The sequence below is a fragment of the Mus pahari genome, chromosome 19 (assembly GCF_900095145.1).
Source record: "Mus pahari chromosome 19, PAHARI_EIJ_v1.1, whole genome shotgun sequence".
NCBI classification, from domain to species: domain Eukaryota; kingdom Metazoa; phylum Chordata; class Mammalia; order Rodentia; family Muridae; genus Mus; species Mus pahari.
In genome coordinates, this window is record NC_034608.1 from 62,978,098 (window position 1) to 63,002,380 (window position 24,283).

Below are 24,283 nucleotides of genomic sequence, written 5' to 3' on the forward strand. Positions count from 1 at the left end.
ACACACACACACACACACACACACACACACACACACACACACACACCGCTCCCCCAACCCCCACCACATTCCTGGGCTTTAATCTCCATAGAATCCCAGTAAACAGGGTAGAGAATCCAAATCTAAAAAGGTGAGAGACAGTGTGTGGGGTAATAGGGGGTCACATGACCTTGGCTTTGGTTTTAGATACTTCGAACCCCAGAGTTCCTTGGTAAAATAATTGATTCCTTTCTTCAGTTCCTCACTTGTAAGATGTTAATCATAAGCTTAACTCCTTAGGCAATAGCAAGAAACAAAAATGAGTCTCATATGCACGTACAGTCAGATGTTCAGTGTGCAGGCATGGTCAGAGGGCAGGCATGGTCAGAGGGCAGGCCTACCCACCTTCCTTTCACACATGGGCTTTCACTATGAGTAAGACCTTTTTCTGGAACATTAGTTTCTGCATGTATTTGCTAGGTTGATTGAAGCCATTGTGAGTTGTGGTCAGAAAGGTAGAGTCTAGTATAAAGTTTATATTGAAATTATTGCCAAACTGGATATCTTTGCATTTCTTTCTACTATGTCCAAGACAGGACCTAGACCTGAAAGGGCTTAGAACAGTGTATGCACGTGTGCACACCGCAGTGTTTTCTGAAGCAGTGGTCTCCAGTACTCTAGACATTCCTTTAGCAGTATGACAAGAAGAAATAATAAAATGCTTACTAGAAGTTTCAGCCAGAGGCTGTTGTTAGTCTAAAGGCGAGGGGAACAAAGAAACACAGAACAATACATTGTAGCGTAATTCTTCACCTTTGGCCTTATAATATATGTTTGTTTGTTTCTTTTTCTTTCTGTCAGGCCATGCAAGATTCTAAATTTCCTTCTGGTCAGATCATTAGAATTAGGGACCCAGTGGGGCAGTGGGTTTGTTAAATTTATTTTATTTACATTTTCTTCAAATTGTGTGTGTTGCATGTATACAGCATGCTCGTGGGGTTCTTGTGTGTATGCATAATGGCCGTCCTCATCAGGAGCTTTTCGCCTTAGATTTTGAGACAGTGTCTCTCACTGAACCTGGAGCCTACTGACAGGACAAGACTGAGCATGCTCCAGGAATCTTCTGGTCTCAACTTTACCAGCACTCGGGTTACAGGCTGTGCTGGATAGACTTAAGTCAACTTGTGAGAAGCTAAAGTCTTCTGAGAAGAGGGAACCTCAATTAAGAAAATGCCTCTGTAAGATCTGGCTATAGACAAGGCTGTAGGAATTTGATTGATATGGGAGGATCCAACCCATTGTGGGTGGTGTCATCCGTGGGCTTATGGTCCTAGGCGTATATAAGAAATCAGGCTGAACAAACCATGAGGAGTAAGCCTCACTCTTCCGTGGCCTCTGTATCAGCTCTTGACTACAGGTTCCTACCCTGTTTGAGTTCCTGTCCTGACTCTCTTCAATGATAAACAGTGATATGGATGTGTAAGCCAAATAAATCCTCCCCCCCCCCCGCTTTGGTCATGATGTTTTATCACAGCAATAGTAACACTAAGACATAGGCACACACCATACCTAGCTTTTTATGTGGGTGTTTACACTTGGGTCTTCATGTTTGCACGGTGAGCACTTAGCCAACTGAGCCAACTTCCCAGCCCATGGGCTTGCCTGACAGTCGACTTCCCTACATGCACTCAACAGACTCAGTAGTGCTTAGCTGTGGAATGGAGCACTAGAACTTGAGACGCGGCCCCGTGCGTCTTCAGTCGAAGCCCATGGCTTCAGTGTTGACCTAACTTTTTTTCCCCTTTCATTTCAGGAAAAGAAGATTTTCCAGATCCCCTGGATGCATGCGGCTAGGCACGGATGGGATGTGGAAAAGGATGCTCCACTCTTCCGAAACTGGGCAATCCATACAGGTATTAAACCTTGCCTTGTTTATTCACACAGTTGCTGTTGTGTAGCTCTGTTTTCATCATACAATTATCCTGGCTTATGATCTCGTGAGGATAGCTCTGAAAATTCCCGTGATCTAGGAGATGTATGAGTTGAATAGATTACGTCACTCAGAAGACGTGATGTCCCATCCACCCCAGAAGTTCCCAATCTTTAATTTCCCACAGACATGGTACTCTGATAAGTCCCTCATGGTTAACAGGGGAAGTTAGCACTATTAACATATAGTAATACATTTATTTATTACAAAAATTCTACAAGGAGGTATCTTTAGATGTGGACCTTTTATTTCATATTTGAAGCTTGTTAATTCTGCTTGTTGGCATTCTGGTCTTGTGTATAGTTGGCATCTCAATTCTACCATTTTATTCCCCCCCCCCAAACTATATTATAGAGCCAGAGTGACCATCTGGTCATGGTGTGGCTTCCATTGTCTAGGCATTTTAAAATAGAATGCCAGCACCTTAGAAATGTTTCAGCAAAGTGGGATTGTTCCAGCAAAGCACCTGGAACAGAAAGGCTTTTTGCACATCCTCCCTCCACCCCCCTGAAGGACTGATATGATAAACATCGCCCCCCACCTTGTCTAATGCCCCTCCCCCTTTTCCTTATCTTTGGCTATTTTGCTAGGAAAGCATCAACCAGGAGTAGATAAGCCAGATCCAAAAACATGGAAAGCAAATTTTCGATGTGCCATGAATTCCCTGCCCGACATTGAGGAAGTGAAGGACCGAAGCATAAAGAAAGGAAATAACGCCTTCAGAGTCTACCGGATGCTGCCCTTATCTGAACGGCCTTCCAAGAAAGGTAAAGCTGTTTACCGACTAAATAAATGATCCCTCAGTGTCCTGTAAAGGTGGCACCATTTTGGTCTTTTTATTTCTGCCTCTGTTGTCACTCTCAAAGGTAGAATACTTGCCCACTGTAGAGGAGATAATTCTCTCTTTATTGGCCTTGGAAAAAATGATTTTCAAGGCACCAAAGGCAGAAAAAGATGCCTTTGCGATTCTGATCTCACCTAGAGGAGGCAGCGGGTTTCAGAAAGAATGTAATATAAGAAAGTCCATGTTTCTCTGTACTTCAGTGAATTGATCTAGAACTACCTTTTTGTTGCCACAGGAAAGAAACCAAAGACAGAAAAAGAAGAGAAAGTTAAGCACATCAAGGTAATCTTTGGTTGTCTAGAAAGCCCCTGTTGTGACTGTATCGTAATGACACCCGTTCTGTCTCCCCAGGACCTTGGCGGGGGCTTTGGCCTTTCTCCTTCTGCTGTTGTGTTTTATATGCCTTTTACATCTCCTCCTCTGCATGTACCCACCTGCAGACACAAGTACGCAGATACTTTACCTAGTCCAGCATCCCAGAGTAAAAGGTGCAGATGACATCACTGATTCACAGAGCTTGGCAGTCCCCTGTCTCAGCTCTGGCCACCCGCTTGTATCTAATGCTGTAAAATATGACTTCAGAAACATGTTTGAAAATTAGAGAAATTTTTATCTCTAATAGAGATGTATTAACTCTATACCTGTCACAAGCCATTAGGTTGGGAACACAGTAGTAGTTCATATACTCCAATAACAAGAGTTTCAGTGGTTTATTCTCTGCTTTGTGAGCGAATCATCCCATATAAGTCCCAGGAGTTTTCCATGGAGACAGGTCTGTGTGCTTAAGGTTGTCAGTTGACTAGGTTGGTCTAACCACACCCCTATATTTCAATGATCTTAGTGCATAGAAGGTGAAATACCGAGGAAGGTGTCAGATAATCCCATGCCCGACTGGGGAGGCCCATCAGTTGTTAAGCAAAGAGCACACAGCACAGAGACCCAAAGACCACCCAGGAGATGATATAAGCAACTGGCTTCTGTGGGCAGAGGAAGGGACTGAAGTATGTGTTGACTGGCTTTTGTGTAAGGTCTCATGGCCCCGTAGAACTGAACTTAAAAGTAGATGTAGGACATTCTGATTTATTATTTTTTTAAAGCAAAAATCCACAAAGGGACATAATTTAGGCATCTCATTAGACTTCAGAAAGGATGGCATTCTGTGTGTGCCACGAGGGTGCTTGGCTGCTCTCCAGGATTCCCCACCCCTGCCAGGTCCTTCATGGAAAATGTAGTAGTGTCTGCGTAGAACCTATCCACATCTTCCATTCACTTTAAATTATCCCTTGGTAACTTTTAATACCTAATATGATATAAAAGTTGTTGTGTTATATCATTTAGATAACACTAAGAAGAAAAGGTCTATATATGTTTTGTACAGACTAGTGATTGGTTGAATGTGTGGGTTATATGTAGGTCTAGAATTGTGAATACATACAGCTGTCTGTTGTTAAGGCTTTCTCTATGTGTACAGGCTGCCTACATGTATGTATGCGCACCATGTACATACCTGGTACCTGCAGAGGCCTCAGATCCCTTGGAGCTGGAGTTAAGGACACTTGTGAGCCTCCATGTAGGTGCTAAGAATTGAACCCAGGTCCTCTCAGAGAACAGCGAGTGCTCGTAACTGCAAAGCCATTTCTCCAGCCCCTGTAGTTAAGAGTTTGAGGGAAAGCTTCGCGAGCTGTTCGAGGTTGAGAGGTGCTTATCTCTGTAATGGAAAATAAATATTTTAGGTAGTCTAGCAGTGACACTGTGTTTCATTTTTGATGTTTTAAAGTTTCTGATTTATTTTAAAAATAGCACAGGACTGGGGACTAGAGAGGCTGCTCAGTGGTTAAGACTGTGTCTAGGGGACCTGAGTTTGATTCCCAGCACCTATGTCAGGGGGCTCCCGAGATCCAAAGCCCTCTTCTGGCCTCTACAGACATGCACATTTCTCTCTCTCTCTCTCTCTCTCTCTCTCTCTCTCTCTCTCTCTCTCTCTCTCTCTCTCTCTCTCTCTCTCTCACACACATGCATAAATAAATAAATAAATAAATAACATAGGATTAATGATGAATTTTGTTGTAATTTGTATTGTGGAAATTTTCTGTACATGTAGGAAGGAGTAAGATTTACTCTAGATCACCCTCTAATTTTAATATCAATCAATTCTGGACCAGATTTGCTTCATCAGTACCTCCATCCTTTCCCTCACTTTCAGTATCATCAGAGATATTTGACCCATTTTGACTACAGAAACAATTTGTGATAGTTGTCAAAATATTTTCAGGCAAATCTCAAATATGATGTTTCTTCCGTAAGCATTTCACTATATACTTTTAAAAGTACATGCCCTTTAAAAATACCATGCTGTCATTATTTTAGCTGATGAATTTGACAGGGATCCCCGCCATATCGTTAAAGATCTAGCCAATGCTCAGTTTTCCTATGATCACAGAAATGGTACTACAATTTATATATATATATATATATATATATATATATATATATATATATATATATATATATATATAGTTTTATACATATTTATACATATATGTTATATATATTTTTATATATGTATATATATTTCTGTAATATATATGTATATATTACTTTAATTAATACCCACACCATCAGCTGGGTGTGGTCGGGAGCACACATGTGTAATCCCAGCATCCAAAAGGCTAAGTTAGGGAGATCTGGAGGGTGATTGTCCTGCACCATATAATTTGAAGAAAACTTTGTTTCAGAAAAGAAAGAGAAATTTGCCTGGGTTGCTGGGAATTGAGCCCCGGTCCTCTGGAACCTGGACTTTTCTTTCTTTCTTTGCTTGCTTGGTTGGTTTTTCTTTGAGACACAGTGTCACTGTGTAGCCTAGGCTAGCCCCGGGGCTTGCAGCAGTCCTCTGCCCTTGGCCTCTCTAGTTCTGGGATCACTACCTCTCTAGTTCAGAGCCACCACAGCCACCTCGAGTGGCCTTGCTTTTAGTCTATGGACGTTTCCTATGTCTCTTTTTATTAAAAAAAAAAAAAAACAGCATTATTTTCTCCCTATGATTATAAAAACCCTAATTATTAGCCATACTGTTTTCCATGGTGATATGTTTAGACCGGCAGTTTGAGTGTCCCAGATACCTCCACAAATGCCTAATTTGAAGAATTCACTTCACTCTTAGGTGTGAGTGTCTCATATTTAGTATGTTCACAGCATTCAGTGACTGGCATAGAGCAAACTATACATCTCTGATAAGCGAGTGGATACATGACCATTTATTAAATAAACACAGATGTCTTTATTCTATATGGTAGGAGTCGGGGGCTTTACATTAGAGCACAGATTTAATTTCATAATTGCAGCTAGTAGAAAAACGACAGCAGAATAGCATCTACTTTTCACTATATTTTCCCTACATGTAACCACTATATCCCGTTCAGTCTCAAACACCAAAGGTTATCTGGCTGGCCGTTACGTTCTGCCTCTTTAGGACAGACAAACTACTTCTGGTGAAGCAGTCAAGGCTGAGACATGCAGCATCACAGGGCTGTAGGAACGTGAGGGAATGCACTTCCTCGGATGGGTAGCCTGTGGGGTCCTCATTAGAAAAGGGTAGCTCTGGTTACATCAGCCTTGTGGGGCCACTGAAATGTGGTAGGCACAGCCCTGGTGAGACTTAGCCATGTTGATCCAGGAAGTGAGTGGCCTTAAACGAAGCCACGTGGGTGAAGCTCCTGCTTAGAAGCATCTGTTATGAAATCCTTGTGTAACAAAGCTATGATTAACACTGTGTTCCTCAAGGGACATTGTTCCTTCAGTGGAAGGCTGATGAGTCATACTTAGTGCAGCCTAACCTTTGGATGTAGCTATCTTTTGCGTTGTCTTGCACGCAGTGTTACAGTAGAACATGTATCAGGCCAGTGGGTTTTTCCCAATTCTGGGGTTTATAGTTACTAAAGGCATTGATCGATCTGCAGAATGTTTCCAAAGTTAATTCCACGATGGCTTTGGGATCCTACAGTTAAAAGATTGTCTTTAGCCGGGCCTGGTGGCACAGGCCTTTAATCCCAGCACTCGGGAGGCAGAGGCAGGCGGATTTCTGAGTTCGAGGCCAGCCTGGTCTACAGAGAGAAAAACAAACTCCAAAAAAAAAAAAAAAAAAAAAAAAAAAAAAAGATTGTCTTTAATAAAGGATTAATAGTTTACTTTTTTGTTAAAAGTCTTAAGTACCTAAGCTGAGCCAGGTTTGATGGCGTATGCCTTGTAATCCTAGCAATTGAGAGGTGGAGGTAGAAGGGTCAGGAATTTTAAGGTAAGCCTAGGCTATATAGGGAGTTTGAGGTCAGCCTGTGCTACACTAAGTCCTGTTTTATAAAACAACCACGGGCCATGGACACATTCACTGTGTGTTCCTTGCTGTTCCAGAAAATAGTTTCTCCAAGGATCCGTGGCTGTATAGTAGAAGTAGAAATAAGGGGGGATGTTATTAAAATGGAGTCACTGGGCATGGTAGTGTTTTCCTGTCAGTCTGGCCTTGACAAGGCTGAGCGGGAGGATATTAAGTTTAAGGCAAGTCTGGGCTTCTTGACAAACCCTTATCTCAAACCAAGATGAAGTTGGTTGTGCCAGCTCTTCCCAAAGTCAAGGGGTTTGAAGAAAATGCTTTTTATATATGGATAGCTGACAATAAATATGTTCTGACCTTCCTGCATTCCAACCTGTGTTCATCTAAACACAGACAAATTCCATCTCAAACAGAAACTGGGGCGTTGTAACTGGCTTGGCAGAAATGAAGGTATTTTGAAGAGAAGTGACCAGACAATTCAAAAAGTGAACCCCAAAGAAATGGCAATTTCCTCCAGAAATCTCTTGCAGGGAGAAAGAAAAGCCCCCAACCAATGGGGAAACTTGTCTCCCAGTGAGATTTCACATGGTCCTAATAATTTGTTAGACCACGTTTTCATCTCAAACCCTGTTCTGCAAACCATGTTTGGTCGCCCATCCTCAATAGCCACTTAAAAGAGCCAAATTAATAGTAGAAAGCAGAAAATTGAGATTGGTTTTTTTTTTTTTCAATATGACAACACTGGGGAGAAGAACAGAAAGATCCAGTGAACCCTCGGGTCCATCTTTAGGGACCTGAAAGGCCACCATCTTCAGGGTCCATTAAAGGCAATTAAAGTTTAAATAGAAGACAGAGGACATGAACATCTACACCGTGCTGGTCAAGGTGTGGTCCTGCCCACCACTGACCCATCATTTTCCGAGCTTCAGTTACATTTTGTAAGGTCGTCTAATTGGGACAGATATACCTCTAAAATTTCTTCATTTTTCGTCACTGTCTATCTGAGAGTATATTCTGTGTGCTCAGTGGGCCATACATCACTGAAATAAACTGCCTCTCTGGCACTACCTGTCTAACCTTAAGGGAATTAGAATAAGAGAAACATTAGTAAGCAGTACCAGACTGGACTGCAGTGAATGTTTGCGTTTCAAAAAATACCACGGAACAGATTGCTCTGTTCCATATAGGCAAGACCAAGAACGATAAGGCTAACAGTAGGCAGGGTGGTAGGTGTTGACAATTTTTAGTTCCTCTAAATGATACTGTTCCCTTATTTAGTTCTTCCTGTGATGGTCAGACTTCTTCCCTTTTTCCCTATCTAGGAAGTACAGGCATAGGGGCTGCGTCATTTTCCCAAGATGGCATAGCTTTCTGGAGTTTGCGAACTCTTTTGGAAGCTTACAGAACTTGAGCCTGACCCTGGGGAGGGAAATGTGGCCCAGATCAGATAATCCTCATTCCTCAGGAGGGGATGCTTCATGAGTGAAGGCCTAGAGGTCAGCATTAGTTGGTTTCCTCTGAATGAATATGGAAACTGTCTTAATTTAATCAGGGGCATTGTGTGGAGAACAATGGAAAATAAAGATGCCCAGGTAAGATGGATAGGAATGAGTGCTTCCTGCCTCGGGGGTTGGTTGCAGATGAAAACACAAGCATTTCCAGATCAACACATCAGTGTTCCCATGGAAACAGAATAGAAAGGGGCTTAATGTCATTTGGTGGAAGTCACTGGTCTGTGTTAGTTCCGAGGGCAGCCATGTGGGTAGAAGTTACAGAATAGCTCCTGTCCATTCTGCAGACCTTTCTCACAAGAGTGTTTCCTGCAGCAGTGCATTCCTGATTAGACAGGACTATTGGGGCAACGGCAGCTCCTTCCTTGCTTGGGAAAACTCTTCAGGCTGGAAACTGTGATGACCAGAGAACCTGTATCGGAGGGCGAGACTTGAAAACACATCAGAGTGGCTTTGGATAAAGCCAGCTAGGAAGATGCAGCAGGTTAGGAGCCCTCCGTCACTGGCCACTCCCACCCCCTCCCCCGCTGGTGGACTAAGTCACTTCTGTGGACACAGAAAGGGTTAGCTTTCATCTTAGAGGAAAGAAAAGATAGTTTATTCTCGAGCTAGATTCGAGCGACCATGGCTCTGGAACATAGATTTAGGTCACTCCAAATTCTATGTTCCACCGTGGAAGCAGTTTTGTGAGGTTTTATAGTTACGCAGAATCAAGAAAAATCCTAAGTCAAGGCAAGTTTAAGCCACATTGGTGAGAGCATCAGAGAGGCTTTCTCGGTAATCAGGGGAACCTTTCCCATAGGCCTCATATCTGATGGCATTCTTAGTTTTGGAGTTGTTAGAAGCTAGTGTTGCGCTGGGTGGCAACATAGTTCAAAAAGTGTTTATTGACTGGTCCCACCATGTTGGTTCTAACACAGTGTGAGCAAGGATAGCTATTAAGGAAGCGAAAGCTAGCTCAAGATGAGCTCATTAGTCCTACGCATTCCAATCTCCTTATCTTACTCAAGTTCTACTCCGTGGGTCCGTCTCTAGACGCAGCTCCTTGCCAGGAAGTCTTGTTCACACTTCTTTAGGAAATCAAGTTGAGTTACTTGGGGCAAAGGTTCAGAGCCCAGTGGATCAAGGTAAAAGGAAGAAAATGGCAGACTACACAATCGCAAGTGTAGACAAAGATGGTGACCGTTGGGATGGAGCCCAGGGGACATTGCTTCAGAGTATGGAGCCTGAAGACAGGAGCAGTTAAAAGAGGAGGTTATAGAGAAGGGATACTAGGCCCGGAGCTTGTCTGTGAGTGAAATGACATCTGGCAAGCCGATGTCACGCTGAGTGTCTGAGGCCCAAAGGTGTGACCCTTTACTCCAGAACAGACATCGGAAGTTTTGAGAACAGGCCTTTTCCGAGACAGAAATTCTCTGAGATGTAGGGAAAGAAAGGGAGTGGAGAACTAGGCGCGGGACGCTGGTCAGTTAGAGATGAGTAAAGATGGCTTCGATTCAGGGAAGGAAAGGTGGGGGCAGGCTGGAGGCCGCCTGGCAGCGTTTGTTCTCCATGATGCTGTGACTGTCGAGGTGGCCTCTGCACCCCCTCGGGTTCTGTCCCTGCCTTTGTTTATGAAGCCCAGCCTGGCCCTTTTCACAGAGACCTGGAGGTTCTCTTAGGTCTGAGGTCCTCAGATCGACTTTGAAGGAGTAGTTTGAGATAGGAGGTCGATAGGAGTGGGAAACGTACTTGAGGCCTTTCCACTAGGCGCTGGGAGGACAGATCTAGACAAAGTGCTTTAGCACAGGGGTGAGGCAGAAGGGACATAGAGCAGAGTGGTAAGCTGTCCCACCCACTGGTTTCTCTGTTGCCGGCTCCTCTGTTGCTTTATCTCACAAGCCCAGCTAGATGGCAAGCCCATCTAGCAAACCAAGGCCAGAGACCAACCAAAGTGAGCCTGTGTCATGGGTGGTAAAGATAGCCACCACTCACCCTTAAAACTCTCTGCGGTACCCATTTCCTTTTACTTAAAAAAAAAAAAAATCTTTTAAGCTACACCAGGTCTAGATTCTGTAATTACAGAAGATGTCTTGAGCCTAAATATTTGGCAGGGTTAATTTGGCACTGCAGAGGGAATCTGCCTGAGAGTGATTTACTTTTTGTTTGTTTGTTTGTTTATTTGTTTTTGTTGGAGTGAGGCCAGAGGCTTAGAAACCAATGTAGCCACAGGTACATTGGTTTATTTATAAGAAAACCTCTAGCATGATGCTCTGGTCTCAATGGGCTAGGTCCCAGTGCAGGGGTAGAGTGAGGGAGTGTTGAAACAGGCAGAGGTGGGTCACCAGAGGTGACCAGGACAGACCACCCGTCTTTTACACTGCCTCTGCATGTTCATAGAAAACCATCACCTTTTCCCACAGTTTGGAACCCTTGGTTTTTTTTAATGTTATTTAGGGCTTTTTGTAAAGATGATTGTATTGTGTTATTTAGTATCTATTTGTATGTCTGTGCACACACATGTGCCCAAACGTGTACAGTGTGTAGCGGACACAGTGGAGGTCAGAGAACCCCCTCACCTCCTTTATTCTTATTTTTTCGACCTTTTAGCTTTTGATATCCCCATTTCTAACTGTTTCAGAAGTTTTGGCTGAGTTCTTGAAGAAGCTTCCACACCCTGGAAGGAGACTTGTCAGGGAGCTAGCACAGCCCACGATGTTCTACACGTCACCATCTTGTCCACTGGAGCAGTGCTTCTCAGCCTTCATAATGTTTTGACCCTTTAGTTCCTCATGGTCTGGAGACCCCCAACAGTAAAATTATTTTCATGGCTACTTCACAGCTTCAAATTTGCTACTTTTTGTGAATCATAATGTAAACATCTGATATGCAGGATATATGATATCCAATGACACGAAGGGGTCATTGACCTCCCCAAGTGGGTCATGGCCCACAGATTGAGAACAGATGCTCTGGGGGACAGAACCAATGAGAGTCTTCCCAGAGTGGTTGTAGGAGGAGTTAGGCATTGGTTGAATGCAGCAGCCCACTCCATCCATCCTGTTCTCCATCTGGATGGGTGCAGAAGATGAGGCTCTTGAATCACACAAGGCTGAAAGTAGCATGATCTTGGAAAACGAACTCAGTGAGTCCTGATTTTTCTCTCACAAGAAGTGACAAAAGTGTCGTTTGTCACCAGTAGCTAAACTATAGGTCATGTGAAACACTTAAGAGGTCTCTGTTGCAAAGTCGGAATATAGTTCAATTTTCAAATAAACGCAAACCTGGCTGTTCTACTCCTTTGATAAGAAGTCTAGAAATAGAATGACTTGTAAAAAAGGAAACAAAAAGAGAACATACAAAAGCAGCTCTTCCAGTCCTTTGTTAGGTGTCCTGTACTTAAGTTTTCTTGGGGAGGAATTGAGGAAAGGGCATGGCATAACGGAACGTGGAACATGATTGGGGAGGGGAAAATGGAACAGGGACCATTGAGAGCCCCAGAGAAAAGATGGCGCCCTCGTTGAGGTGCGCATGGGCAGCATCTGCAGGTGATTCAGGCTGTCAAGAAGGAGGCAAAGTCCTCGCTGTTCTGTGCCTGAGGATGGAGCTTAGGGGAAGGTGTTTGAGAAAGGTCCCTTGGATTTAAGAACAGTTTGACTGGTGACCTTTGATGGTGGCGAGTGCTATTTAAGAATAAATGTCTTGTCTATATTCGTCTCCTTTAAGCTTCTTCTCACCACGTGGCATGTTACCCATTACCATTCTCAGCTGCCACGTGACTACGATGACTCAAGAGGGGATTAAAGGGAAGCAGAGGAGCCAGGCTTGGTCACCTGGTCCGATTCCAGAGTCATCTTCTTAGCGCTCCCTCTGGGAGCCTTCATTCTGCAGATGGAGGTGGAACAAGACTTAGGTCTCCCTAAGGGTGTTCATGAGGAGGTGGAGGGAGCCGAGGCAGGCATTTGTCTAGATGTTTGACCATAAAGGAAGGGAAACTGGTAAGATCCCTCCCCGTCTTCCTGAAAGAACACGCCTTCTATTGGAACTTACTAACAAGGGGGAAATACAAGATGCTGAGAGAAAGGCGTGCAATTTCTGCTCAGTGGGTCTGCCCTTGGGTCTTCTGGGTATTTGACCTCTGGAATAGTGGGTAAACCCTACAGTGAGGGCTGTTTGTTTGTTTTGTTTTGTTATCCTTAAGCTGAGCAGAGCATCGAAGTGATGCCCTTTGGATAAAATCATCAAGGGAGCTTGCCAGAGGATCGTGAGGACTGTATGGAGCTTGATCTCAGTCCCCCAGTGTGACCCATTGATAAGAATGCCCTGGATGACTTAGAATACCCAGTACTCCTGACTTTACCGATTTACCCACAATGCTCCTCTGCTTACAGCCCTGTCTCCACTCTCTTCCTCCAGCTAATTCTTCCATTTTGGATTTCTCGGGAGTTGTCCCACTGTGTGGCTTTTGTCTGGCTTATTGCTGTCTCTGAAACAAATGTAGTCTTACTGGAAGGAAATTCACTCATCAAAGTTCTGAGTCTCAAGCATACTGTAGAACTGGTTTTCTTTGATTGGTTGGTCAGTACTCTCAGGAGATGGAGGGTTCAAGTACACTTGAATGAAGAACAGATAGAGAGTTTAAACAGGGAAAGAATGTATTCTCCTTTGTGCTCGTCAGGGTCACTATGTAGCCACTTGGGCTGGACGGGAGTTTTAGGCACAAGAAGGATGTTCATGTGACGCTGTGGAGGTGAGATTACCTGTCTGGGGATAGGCCAGTGAGAAGAGACTTCAGCTAAGGTTGTGGCTCATGTCATCACCCGACCACCAGTGCTGTGTGCTCAAGTGGCCGTACCACATGATGAAGTGTGCTCACATTCTCACTTCCATCTTCCTCAGAGCTCCCATCACTGGCTCATCGTCTAGGCAGAGTTCATTTTAAAGAAGTGATTCCAAAAGTTAGAAGCCTGCCTTCTCTGCAGGAATCCCAGAGCAGGTTCTCCTGAGTGCTGCCTCAGTTGGGGAGGAGGCTCAGGACCCAGGCAAGTGACTCACGGAACAGTACTGCAGCTCCGTCCAGCCACAGAACAGTCTTCTGTGTGTCTGCAGCTGCAGGTATTTCTTGAGGGCAAGCCAGATGTGCTGAGAACATTTCCTTGGAGGAAAAATGAAAGAAACCGAATAGCTAGCTTCTTTCATGTCAGGCTGATTAAAAGAGACAGGGGGATGCATTTGGGACATGACACGAATGACTAACCCCAGGATTCAACCAATTAGACAGGGGGAGAATTGAAGCTAAGAAAGGGGAGAGGAAGGAGGTGTTCTCAATTCTTTTTTCTTTTCTTCTTCCTAGCAAGAACCAGTTGAGTCATCTTTGGGGCTTAGTAATGGAGTAAGTGGCTTTTCTCCTGAGTATGCGGTCCTGACTTCAGCTATAAAAAATGAAGTGGATAGTACGGTGAACATCATAGGTAAACTGTTTTGACATCTTCTTTTTATACTCACGAGCAGTCTCTGAGGTCTAAACTCTGTACAAATAAAAACAAAAAAAAAAAAAACCCAACAACAACAAAAAAAACAACCCAGTAATCTCAAAATAACACAGTCAGTAAGAAGAGATCTTGGAACGTGTCCAAATCCCAAATGCTAGCCCCTAGGCTTCAGAGCTTCCACGATGAGATATGAAGATTTGTAGAGGAGTGAGAACCAAGAAAAGAAGGCCAGGCATTCAAACTTCCTCTCTGGTGGCTAGCGGTTAGCAGTTCTTCATCAATCATTGTCAGCCATGTGGACAAAAATGTCATTTGCTTAACTTGGGAGCCAAGGAGAGGAAAGGCCATCGCTGTGGGTCCCCTCAGCGTTGACCTTGTGCACATCTGCCCAGAGGTGGCACACATCTTATAGGCCAAGAAACTGAGGCACAGAAACCTTCTGTCAAAAGACTGACTGGCTCAGTAGATTTGCCGAGACATTTTCCACCATCGAGATGCAGTTCTGGGAATGAAGTAAACAGGGAGCAATCTGGGCTTCTATTCCTGTCTTTGTGGGGGAGCCAGTAAACAGGCAAAGCCACAGGTAAGCAAAGGATCCCCATTTGTAGTCTGTGATGCAAAGGAAGAAAAGGGAGGGGTCTAGGAATTACCTAGAAACTGGATTTGCATGGGTCCTCAGAAGAGTGACCTTCCTCCATAGTGCCTGTGTGAGGAGCACCAGGTGACATTCGGAGGGGGACAGGATGCTGACAGAAACCCTACAGAAAAGCATCTGAAGGAACAGATAGCAGCCAGTGTCACATAGGGTGGGAAGTATGGTGACTGCTCACGACATCCCCCTCAGAGATAGTGGCTCTTTGATGGCTGTTGTAAGCTTGACCACATCTGGAATTAACTAAAACCCAAGCTGCTGGGCCTGCCTGTGAGGGATTTTTTTTTCCCTTAATTAAATCCTTTAAAATGAGAGGACCCACTTTTAATCCAGATTGTTTGAGATGGGACAGTCGACCTCTAATCTGGGCCACACCTTCTTCCATGAAAGACATGGAAGAAGGAAGATCTTTAGTTTTTTTGCCTGCTTGCCCTCACCCTCATTGGCAATTCCATTCTTTCACTGGCATTAGAACCACTTCTTCAGGATTCTGACATATACTGAAGAGCAGCTGAGGTATTCATGCTTATGGACTGAACAAATACTAGATTCATGGAATTTTCATTGGTAGACTGACATTATTGAACTAGCTGGGCCACAGCCTATAAGCCATTCTAAAATCCTTTATATGTGTGCATATACAAATATATGGCTGCGTGTGAATATATATATATATATGTTGGTTTTGTTCTTTAGAGAACTCTGACTAATACAGATATTTGTTACCAGAAATGGTTCTAGAACAACAGAAGTATAGTATGCATTTTTCAAATATCTAGAATAGGCTTTTCAATATGGCAAAACCTACAGTTATTGAGGCCCTCCTGGGAATTCAAAGAATATTAAAAGCCCATCGTGTGAACTGTTTTATAACCTGAACGAGATGAGTGCATTTGGTTATCCTAAGTCACCGATTGTGAGAGGTAACAGGTTTGGTGACCCAGTATAGAAAACGATTGACAGTTTATGGAAAAATAAGGAGAATGATGATTGTTGAGTACCCCTAGTCTCTCTAGATAATTTAACAATGGAAAATAATGAGCTCCAAGATAAAATTCACCAACTGTTAGTGTCTCTGAATAGTGCAAAGAACAACAGTGATCTCAGTATAAAACTGACCAGCTCCAGATGCACATAAACAGCCTAAAGGTTTCTAAGTGTGCCCCCGGAAGAGACTCTTCTCCCTGGCAGCCACAGAGCACAAGTGCAGAAAATCAAACCAGAGGCCTCATTGTAAGGCTGACTGAGCAACAGTGAGAATTCAAGTCCCAGCCTTGGAGGATGTCGGCGTAAGGACATTAATTGGTCAAGAATGGGATCCTGTCACTTGGGATGGAGATACGTGGGGAGACTCAATTGAAGTTGAGAACTTTGAACCCTCAGGTTCCCAAGGGTTTATCTTACCTGAGGTCTTAGCCTCTCTACCCTCAGCAGATCGACTCACACCACCCCCTCTGAAATATTGCCCTTTTCACCTTTGACCAAGGAAATGAATTCTTGAGTGTCTGCTAAACCAGCGGTGACTTTCTCTGAAAGAGATGCCTGCCAAGACAGTACTGGCGTCCCTCAGGGCCCACCGATGCTTGCTTCTAGACCTATAATCAGACTTAAGGTTAAGCAGGCTCCTAGAAGGGAGCCGGAAATGTGGGTCACAAGGAAGTGCACCCCATCCACTACTAAAGAGTTTTAACCAGTTTGCTAATCGTATATGCAGAACTCTAGGAAATATGTGTGGGTTTTTTGTGGGTGTGGGATAATGTGGAAGGAACATAAGACTGGGTTTATTGATATGGTCCCTCTGAAGGGAGGTTCTAAGTTTAATACGAAAGTTTGCTCAGTTAAAGGGGCTGTGAAAAATTTGTTTGAATGGTTGGTGAAGCACTTGTCAAAAGATGGCCTAACTGGAAGGAATTGGAGACGTCTGATCTCCCTTGGCTTAGTGTTAATGAAGGGCTTTTATGACTCAGGGAAAGTACAGTGCTAGAGTGGACATTCAGAATTCACATTCACATGGGAAGGCCCAGAAGATGTGTTCTTCACTAGCCTTATGTAAGGCGATTAAACTGGTGAGAGGGCCCTGGCGTATCTGAAGAGCTTTGTTTCCCCTTTCCTTGTGTCAGACCTTAGGGTTGGAGACACTACTGCTCAGTTGGATGAATTAAATGCAGTAGGTTTAATTGGGGCACAAAGGGGCACTGAATAGCCAGAGGTGAGGTGATCGTAGTTATCATAATGGCCAGCATAGACAAAACAATATTCATAGTGGCCTGAGCTATAGTGAGCGATGCAGATAAAGTAAATTTTATAATTGGATGACTCATATGGACTTTAGGTACTGGTTAATCAATATGGTGTTCCCAGGCATGAAGTAGATAAAAAGCCCACTGCATTTGTAGTTACTATGTGTAAGTGGGAAAATTCTCTAACAAATGAAGGAAAGGTTATATTGGATTGTGGCAAAAGGCAATTCCAGCCTATAAACCAGTTTTCAGGCTTGAGCCAGTTTGCAGACCCAGAACTCTTGGAATGAAGGGGTGGCCCCTAAGGAAGGATCTTGATAAAATGCCAAAGAGTTTTCCTGTTAGTCTTTCTCCACTCCTTCTCCCAGAGGGACATATGGCCTTTTACCAGGGTAACTGCAACAATCAGAAAGGAACTAATCGGAATTTCCAGGGTCTATTGGATACTGGTTCTGAATTGACACTGATTCGGGGAGATCCCAAGAAACATAGTAGCCCTCACGTTAAAGAAGAGGTTTATGGAAGTCAGGTGATTAACAGAGTTTTGGATGAAGTACAACTAACAGACCCAAGGGGTCCCCGAACTCATCCTATAATTCATTTCCCAGATTCAGAAGGTGTACTTGGGATAGATGCATTTAGACATTGGTATGATCCTACACTGGTTTCCTGACCTGTGGAGTGAGGGATATTATGGTTGGAAAGGCTAAATGGAAGCCATTGGAGTTGTCTCCCCCCAGGGGAAATAATGAATCAAAGGCAATTTCCCATTCCAGGAGGAATTGAAGAAATGAGTGCCACCCTCAAGGACTTGAAAAACACAGAGGTGATATCCCTTTAGCTCTCCTGTATGGCCAGTGCAGAAGACACTGTATCATGGAGCACGACTGTTGAAAACTTAATCAAGTAGTGACTCCCAATTTTCAGCATCTGTACTAGACGCAGTATCCTTCCTTGAGCAGATTAGCACATCTTCTTGTACATGGTATGCAGCTGTTGAGCTAGCAAACGCCTTTTTCTTGGTACCTGTCCATGAGGACCATCAGAAGCAGCTTGCCTTCAGTGGGCAAGGCCAGCAGTATACCTTTACGGTTTTATTCAAGGGCATAAGAAATCTCCAGCCTCGTGTCATAACTTTGTTCAGAGAGATCTGGATCATATTTCTCTTCCAAAAAAAAAAAAAAAAAGTCACATTGGTGCACTATATTAATGATGGTATGCTGATTGGACCTAATGGGCAAGAGGCAGCAACCACTTTGGATTTTTCTGTAACACATTCTCATCAAAGGATGAGAAATAAATCCAACCAAAAATTCAAGGAGCCCAGTGGTGTGTATCATGTAAAGGTATTCCTTCTTAGGCGAGGAATAAGTTATTGCACTTGGTTCCTGTTACCAAGAAGAAAGAAGTGCTGAATGTTATGACAGTTAGTGTGTCTGTGTGGATTCTGAAGACAGCCTATTCCTCATGTGGGTATGTTACTCCAGCCTGTATTCCAAGTGATTTGGAAAACTGCTAGCTTTGAATGAGGTCTGGAACAGGAGGGGCCTCTTCAACAGGTCCAGGATGCTGTGCAGGCCACTCTAGCTCTTAGAGGGTAGAAAAAGTAGTTCCACTCACTGTCACCCTTAGTGACCCGTAAGGAAAAATTTTATTTTCTGTTCCCATGGCCTTACGTTCTGCTGGCTTAGAAATTGGCGTTGGAGATGGGAGAGAGCTCCTGCCAGGAACCACAATAAACATTCCACTGAGCTGGACTCCCAGTCTCCCTTCTGCCTACTTAGGGCTTCTGATGCCCTTAAACCAAGGCTAAGAAAGGAATAACATTGTTAGGAGGGGCGATTGATCCAGATTACTCTGGGGAAATTGGATTGTTCCTCCACAATGGAGGTAAGAAGGATTATGTCTGGACTGTAGGAGATCCTTTAGGGCATCTCTTGGTGCAACCACATCCTGTTATTAAAGTCAATAGGAAACTACAACAACTTAATCCGGGCAGGATGACAAAGGGCACAGACCCTTCAGGAATGAAAGTATGGATCACTCCTCCAGGAAAAGAGCGAAGACCTAGTGCAGCTCTTGTCAAGGGTGGAGGAAATACAGAATGGGTAGTAGAGGAAGGTAGTTATAAGTACCAGCCAAGGTCATGTGACCGTTGCAGACATGAGGATGATAATTGACATGAGTATTTCTGTCATATTTTGTTAAGAATGCATTTGTGCATATATCTGAATTTTCTGTCCTTGATTTCTTTATCATGTAATTTAACATAAATTAAGAGAATATCAGTGGTCATAGTATTTAAGTTCTGAGATACCAAAAGAATGTTCGTTAAGGCACATTGCCACCTATTGCGAAATACTTTAATAAATTTTAGTACATAAATACTCACTTTTCTAACAGTACTTAATATTTTATTTCTAAAACAAAGTATTATTTACCTTTTATTTTAGATAATATGTACATTTATCTTTAGTCAAAATCATTTTATTATATTTCTGTTATTAAAATAAGTTTTAAATTTAGATATATTTTATCATATTAATCCCTTTCCGAAGTTTTTCCAGATTTCATGTTTGTGGTTATATAAGGGATAATTATATTATAATTATGACCTGGTTAAATATATAATACGTTTTGCCATTATATGTATGATAGTCATATCATGTTAAATATAATTATGACCTGGTTATTGTCTTCATTTGGAAATTAAGCCCGACATAAGGAGATATGATTTCATGTCAAGTTGACAAGGGGTGAACTTTTGGTGGTCATTCTTGGCTTTCAATTTGACTATATCTGTAATGAACCAAAACCCAAGTGTCTGGGTACACTGTGAGGGTTTTTTCTCAATTAAATAATTTGAAGTGGGAAGACCCATTTTTAGTATATGTGCTGCCGAAGAGAGCACGGGAAGACCCATTTTTAATCTGAATCTCGGATGTGAAGTGATAACACCTAATCCGGCTCTTTTGAGACGGGATATTTCACTTTTAATCTGAGCCACGCCTTCTGCTGCCAGCCTATATAAAGGATTGGAAAAAGGAAGATTCTTTGCTTTGTGCCTGCTTGCCCTCACTCTTGCTGGCGAGTCCATTCCTTCATAGGCATTAGAGCCCACTTCTTCAGTATCTGTATATACAGTATATACTGTAGATCCGTTGAGATACTCAGCTTCATGGACTAAAGAAATACTGGACTCTTGGATTTTCTGTTGGTAGACAGCTATTGTTGGGCTAGCTGAACCATAGCCTGTAAGCCACTCTAATAAATACACACACACACACACACACACACACACACACACACACACACTCTTTCAGTTCTGTTGCTCTAGAGAACCTTGACTAATACAAGCAGGCAGGGAACTTAAGTAGAACATGGTGAATAAGAAAGTTGGATTTTATTCAAATTATTGGGAAGGTGTTTAAAATTGATTATTTGGGGGCTGGAAAGTTGTGTCAGCCGTTAGGAGCACTAGCTGCTCTTTCAGTGGATCGGAGTTTGGTTCCCAATATGACTGCTAGGCAGCTCACAGTAACTGCCTGTAACTCCAGTCCCAGGGCATCTGAGATCCTCTTCTGGCCTCTGGGGGTACCAGCAAACAAATATGTGTGGATATGGATAGACAGACAGACACACATAAACGAACAAACACACAAACACGCAAACAAATTGTTTTTTACGTTGAAGCATAATATGGACAATAGAATGCCCCAAAGCAAGCACGGTGCCTTCAGGTTTCAGGCGGGCGGGCGGGTGGTACAGTGCATCCCAGTACTGACCTCCTGAGAGGCCATGATGGACAGACAGACTCTGGGTACACCTTATAAAGCCAGACGCCTAGCAGTGAACTTAGTTTGAATCTGCACACAGAATCCAGAGTTGAGGCTGCGTGGCCAAGGGATGCTTAGTGGTCCATAAAACTTTGCTTCAATCTGGCCTTCTGATGTTACTGAGAACTTGAAAGAGCCGACAAAGATACACGAAGCCTCTCGTATAGGTAGTTTTCTGTCGAATTCTTAGCTGCACGCTGACTGACAGGAGGCCACAGCCAGTAACTGTCTGTATCCATCGTCCCCCCTAGATTTTGGAGATTCACCCTACTTTTGGAGGTATCCCCTCTTTCCTGCCTCCTGCCCCTGTGAAGTAGCAACCATTTCTGTCTCTTTCTATGGGGGACCAGTTAGCTTTGTCAGTAGGCAGGCCTGGAGAATTTACATATGCCTCTTGGAGCCCTTAAAAAAAAATTTCCCCCCAAACTCCAGACTCAATTTCTTAAGATATACCTCTAACTTTGAATGTGTTGGATGGTTCTGGAGTTTCCCTGCATTTATCAGGTGAATTAAGCCTCACACAGTCTGCCAAACCACAGCTAGGGTTGTACCGTGGTTTTCTGTGATCGTTTGTAACGCTACTTACCTGCTTTTAATTGGCAAGTGATAACTATGAATTTATAAAGGATGCAGTATGATGCTGTGATCGATACGCACACCGTGGGGACAATTAATTCATTCTGCTAATGAAAGCATCCGCCACCACATCAACATTTTCTTTTGGGACATTAGGAGTTATTTGGGGGGTGGGGCGCTTTTTTGTTTTGTTTAAAACAAAAATGAATTCTTCCAGCCATTTGGGAGCACATAGTAAAGTATCACCAAGGGTGGGAGCATGCAGTGCTAAAGACCTGGACAAGTCATTCCTCAATGCTAACCGTGCTCTGCAGTCTTGGGGCAGCAGCTTCCCTTCCCCCTCCCTCCTTGACTGGCCTCCATTGAACACCTTCCTTCTCTCTGTTTCCAGTGAGATCAACTTTATTTTGATTCATGCTGAGACCAAGCAGTACTGTTTTTCTGTACCTGCCTTAGTTCACTAAGCAACTTGTCCTGCTCTAACTTCCTTTTCCTTCCTTCCTTCCTTCCTTCCTTCCTTCCTCCCTCCCTCCCTCCCTCCCTTTCTCCTTTTCTTTCTCCTTTTTTCTTTTCTTTTTGTCATCTTGGGTGGTCCTCGGTATGTAGGATTTCTGACCATTCCTTGCCCCTTTGCATGGCTAGTGCTACCTGGAGCTGGTGCGAGGTTGAGTCTGTACCCTCTTCTGGGGGGCCAAGACACTGAACAGGGTTCCTGAGACCATCACCTGCTACCTTAACGCTTCTCTTCCTGGTCTTAATAGTGACCAGGAAGTTAATAGTTAATAGACTTAATAGTACATTAGCCATGAATAGCCGCAGAATTCGTCGGAAGACATCTTCCTGTTTAGTGGGTTGCCCTTATAAAATGAGTCATTGAAGTGAAATAGAACCATCGTGTAGCTCACTGGCTGGCCAATCAGTGCCGGTGTTCATCATGTTATTCATTCAGACTTTAAACTTCAAACAGACTTGGTCACTTTGCCTATAGTGTCCCACACATGCCTTATTGGCCGCCTTTGGTCTTTGAGGCTTGTGGATAGAACGGAGAAATGGAGATCTGGATCCATGGCTACGGTGGCTTCTGAGAGGCTGTCTCTTGACCTCAACATTCTCTTTATTTATGAATGGACACCGTTTCTCACTTCCCACTGACTTGCTTCGAAACCTGGGTTGCATTTCAGTTTTGTAGTTTGGCCCCAAACACAAAAGCTACAAGGTGATGGCGCCCTACGTTGATGCACGTATGAGAACTGGAAGCTGGGATGGGCGACTTCATTTTCTAGCCTTTAGAGTCCAGGATCTGGACTGAAATTCACTTAGTTCAGTGGAGATTAGCCTCTGGCTCACTTTCATTCTGGTCAGACTTGGCGGGTTTCATACGTGAAAACTGTGGGGTCCTATTGTCCTGACAAACGAACGCTTGGTTGGTGTCTACATACATGTACGCATACACACACAATATGTTCTCCAGTATCTATGTTGGGCAGCTTACCACTGCCCCTGTGACTACAATTCCAGATGGGTTGACATCCTTTTCTGGCCTTTGTGGATATATGCACGTTCACACCCATGCACACAGACAGGCAGGCAGACAGACAGGCAGTGCAAATGGTGAGATGTCTCCTTGCTGAACTGTGTCTTTTAAAGTTCCCTTACCTCTGAATGGTTAAGTCACAGGGTTAGCGCCCAGAAAAGTGTCCCCATTTCTCTCAGAGGGAAGGGAGACTTTTTCTTTTCCTTAGCATTGACCTTTGGCTGGGCGTGGGGTGACTTCTGTGTGTAGGACATGTCAAATTGTTCTGAAGGTGCCCTGCTGCCGTCCTGCCCGAGGCACCAGAGCTACTGCTGAGCCATATGGAGTGGATCTGCGGGCCAGGCTAGGATACTTGCAAGAGCCTTCCTCTGCCCAACTTGGGAGGAGGTGCTTTCCAGCCCCATTGTGTTTCTTGAGAGAAAGGAACCCCACCCTTCCATAAGGCAAAGATCACAAGAAACAAGGGGTGTTATTCACTCTGACTGGCATAAAGCAACCTAAAGTGACTGGATGCGGGACAATTAGGAAATGATAGAGGTTATCTTAATTTTAGCTACTCAAAACACACCTTAAAGGCCTGTCTTTTCTGGCAGCGTCGTCTTCCAATTTGATTAGCTTTATGTAAATAAAGCAAAGGTTGGGTTTCAGGAGCCTTTTAATCTTTACCCTTTCTTCTGTTTCTGAGTTGCTGGGGAGTGAATCCAGGACCTTGTGTGTGTTAGACAAACACTCCAGTACTGAATTACACAACCTTAGCTTTAAGTTGTTGTTTTTGTTGTTGTTGTTATGTTTGTTGTAAGCTGAGTCTCAAAATCCAGGGAAAGGTTAATCAACAGGAAACAAAAGAAAAATACAATATGTTCTATTTGGCAGCTTGGGCCCCCAGATCTGGGTCACACAGGTGGGACAGTCACCATCTGCTAATCAGGAGCCATACATGGTGGAGCTTGGCTGTTGTTTTTCCAGAGTTACGAAGGTTTTTATGTTCGTAAGAAGGCTGGCGTTTTTCCATGGGGTTTTCTCTCCTCCCCTCGTTCCCTTCACCTCCACCTGTTGATAATTAACCATCAGGTACCCCGCCCTCATCCTTGTGCCTTCCTCTGTCTCCTGTTTCTGACAGTCTTCCCAGTCAGACCTTGCTTCCCACCTGGGCTCTGCCTCCGTTCTCCCCAATTCCTGCTCGTTCTCGGTCACATGGCGATTTTGTTCTTTTTTCTTTTTTCTTTTTTTTAAGTATTTTTTATTAGATATTTTCTTTATTTACATTTCAAATGCTATCCCGAAAGTTCCCTATACCCTCCCCCCCGCCCCTGCTCCCCTACCCCC

The 24,283-nt window shown here is 43.7% G+C and overlaps 1 protein-coding gene across 2 annotated transcripts in view; it reads left to right on the forward strand.

Moving 5' to 3' along the window:
• Positions 1-24,283, forward strand: part of Irf2 (interferon regulatory factor 2) — a 108,066-nt gene that overhangs the window by 65,469 nt on the left and 18,314 nt on the right. For both annotated transcript variants that reach the window (XM_029531751.1, XM_021219221.1), the window contains exons 3-6: positions 1,793-1,892; positions 2,560-2,736; positions 3,049-3,095; positions 13,981-14,098. In XM_029531751.1, the coding sequence (XP_029387611.1) occupies positions 1,793-1,892; positions 2,560-2,736; positions 3,049-3,095; positions 13,981-14,098 (442 nt within the window). The remainder of the gene's footprint in view (positions 1-1,792; positions 1,893-2,559; positions 2,737-3,048; positions 3,096-13,980; positions 14,099-24,283) is intronic.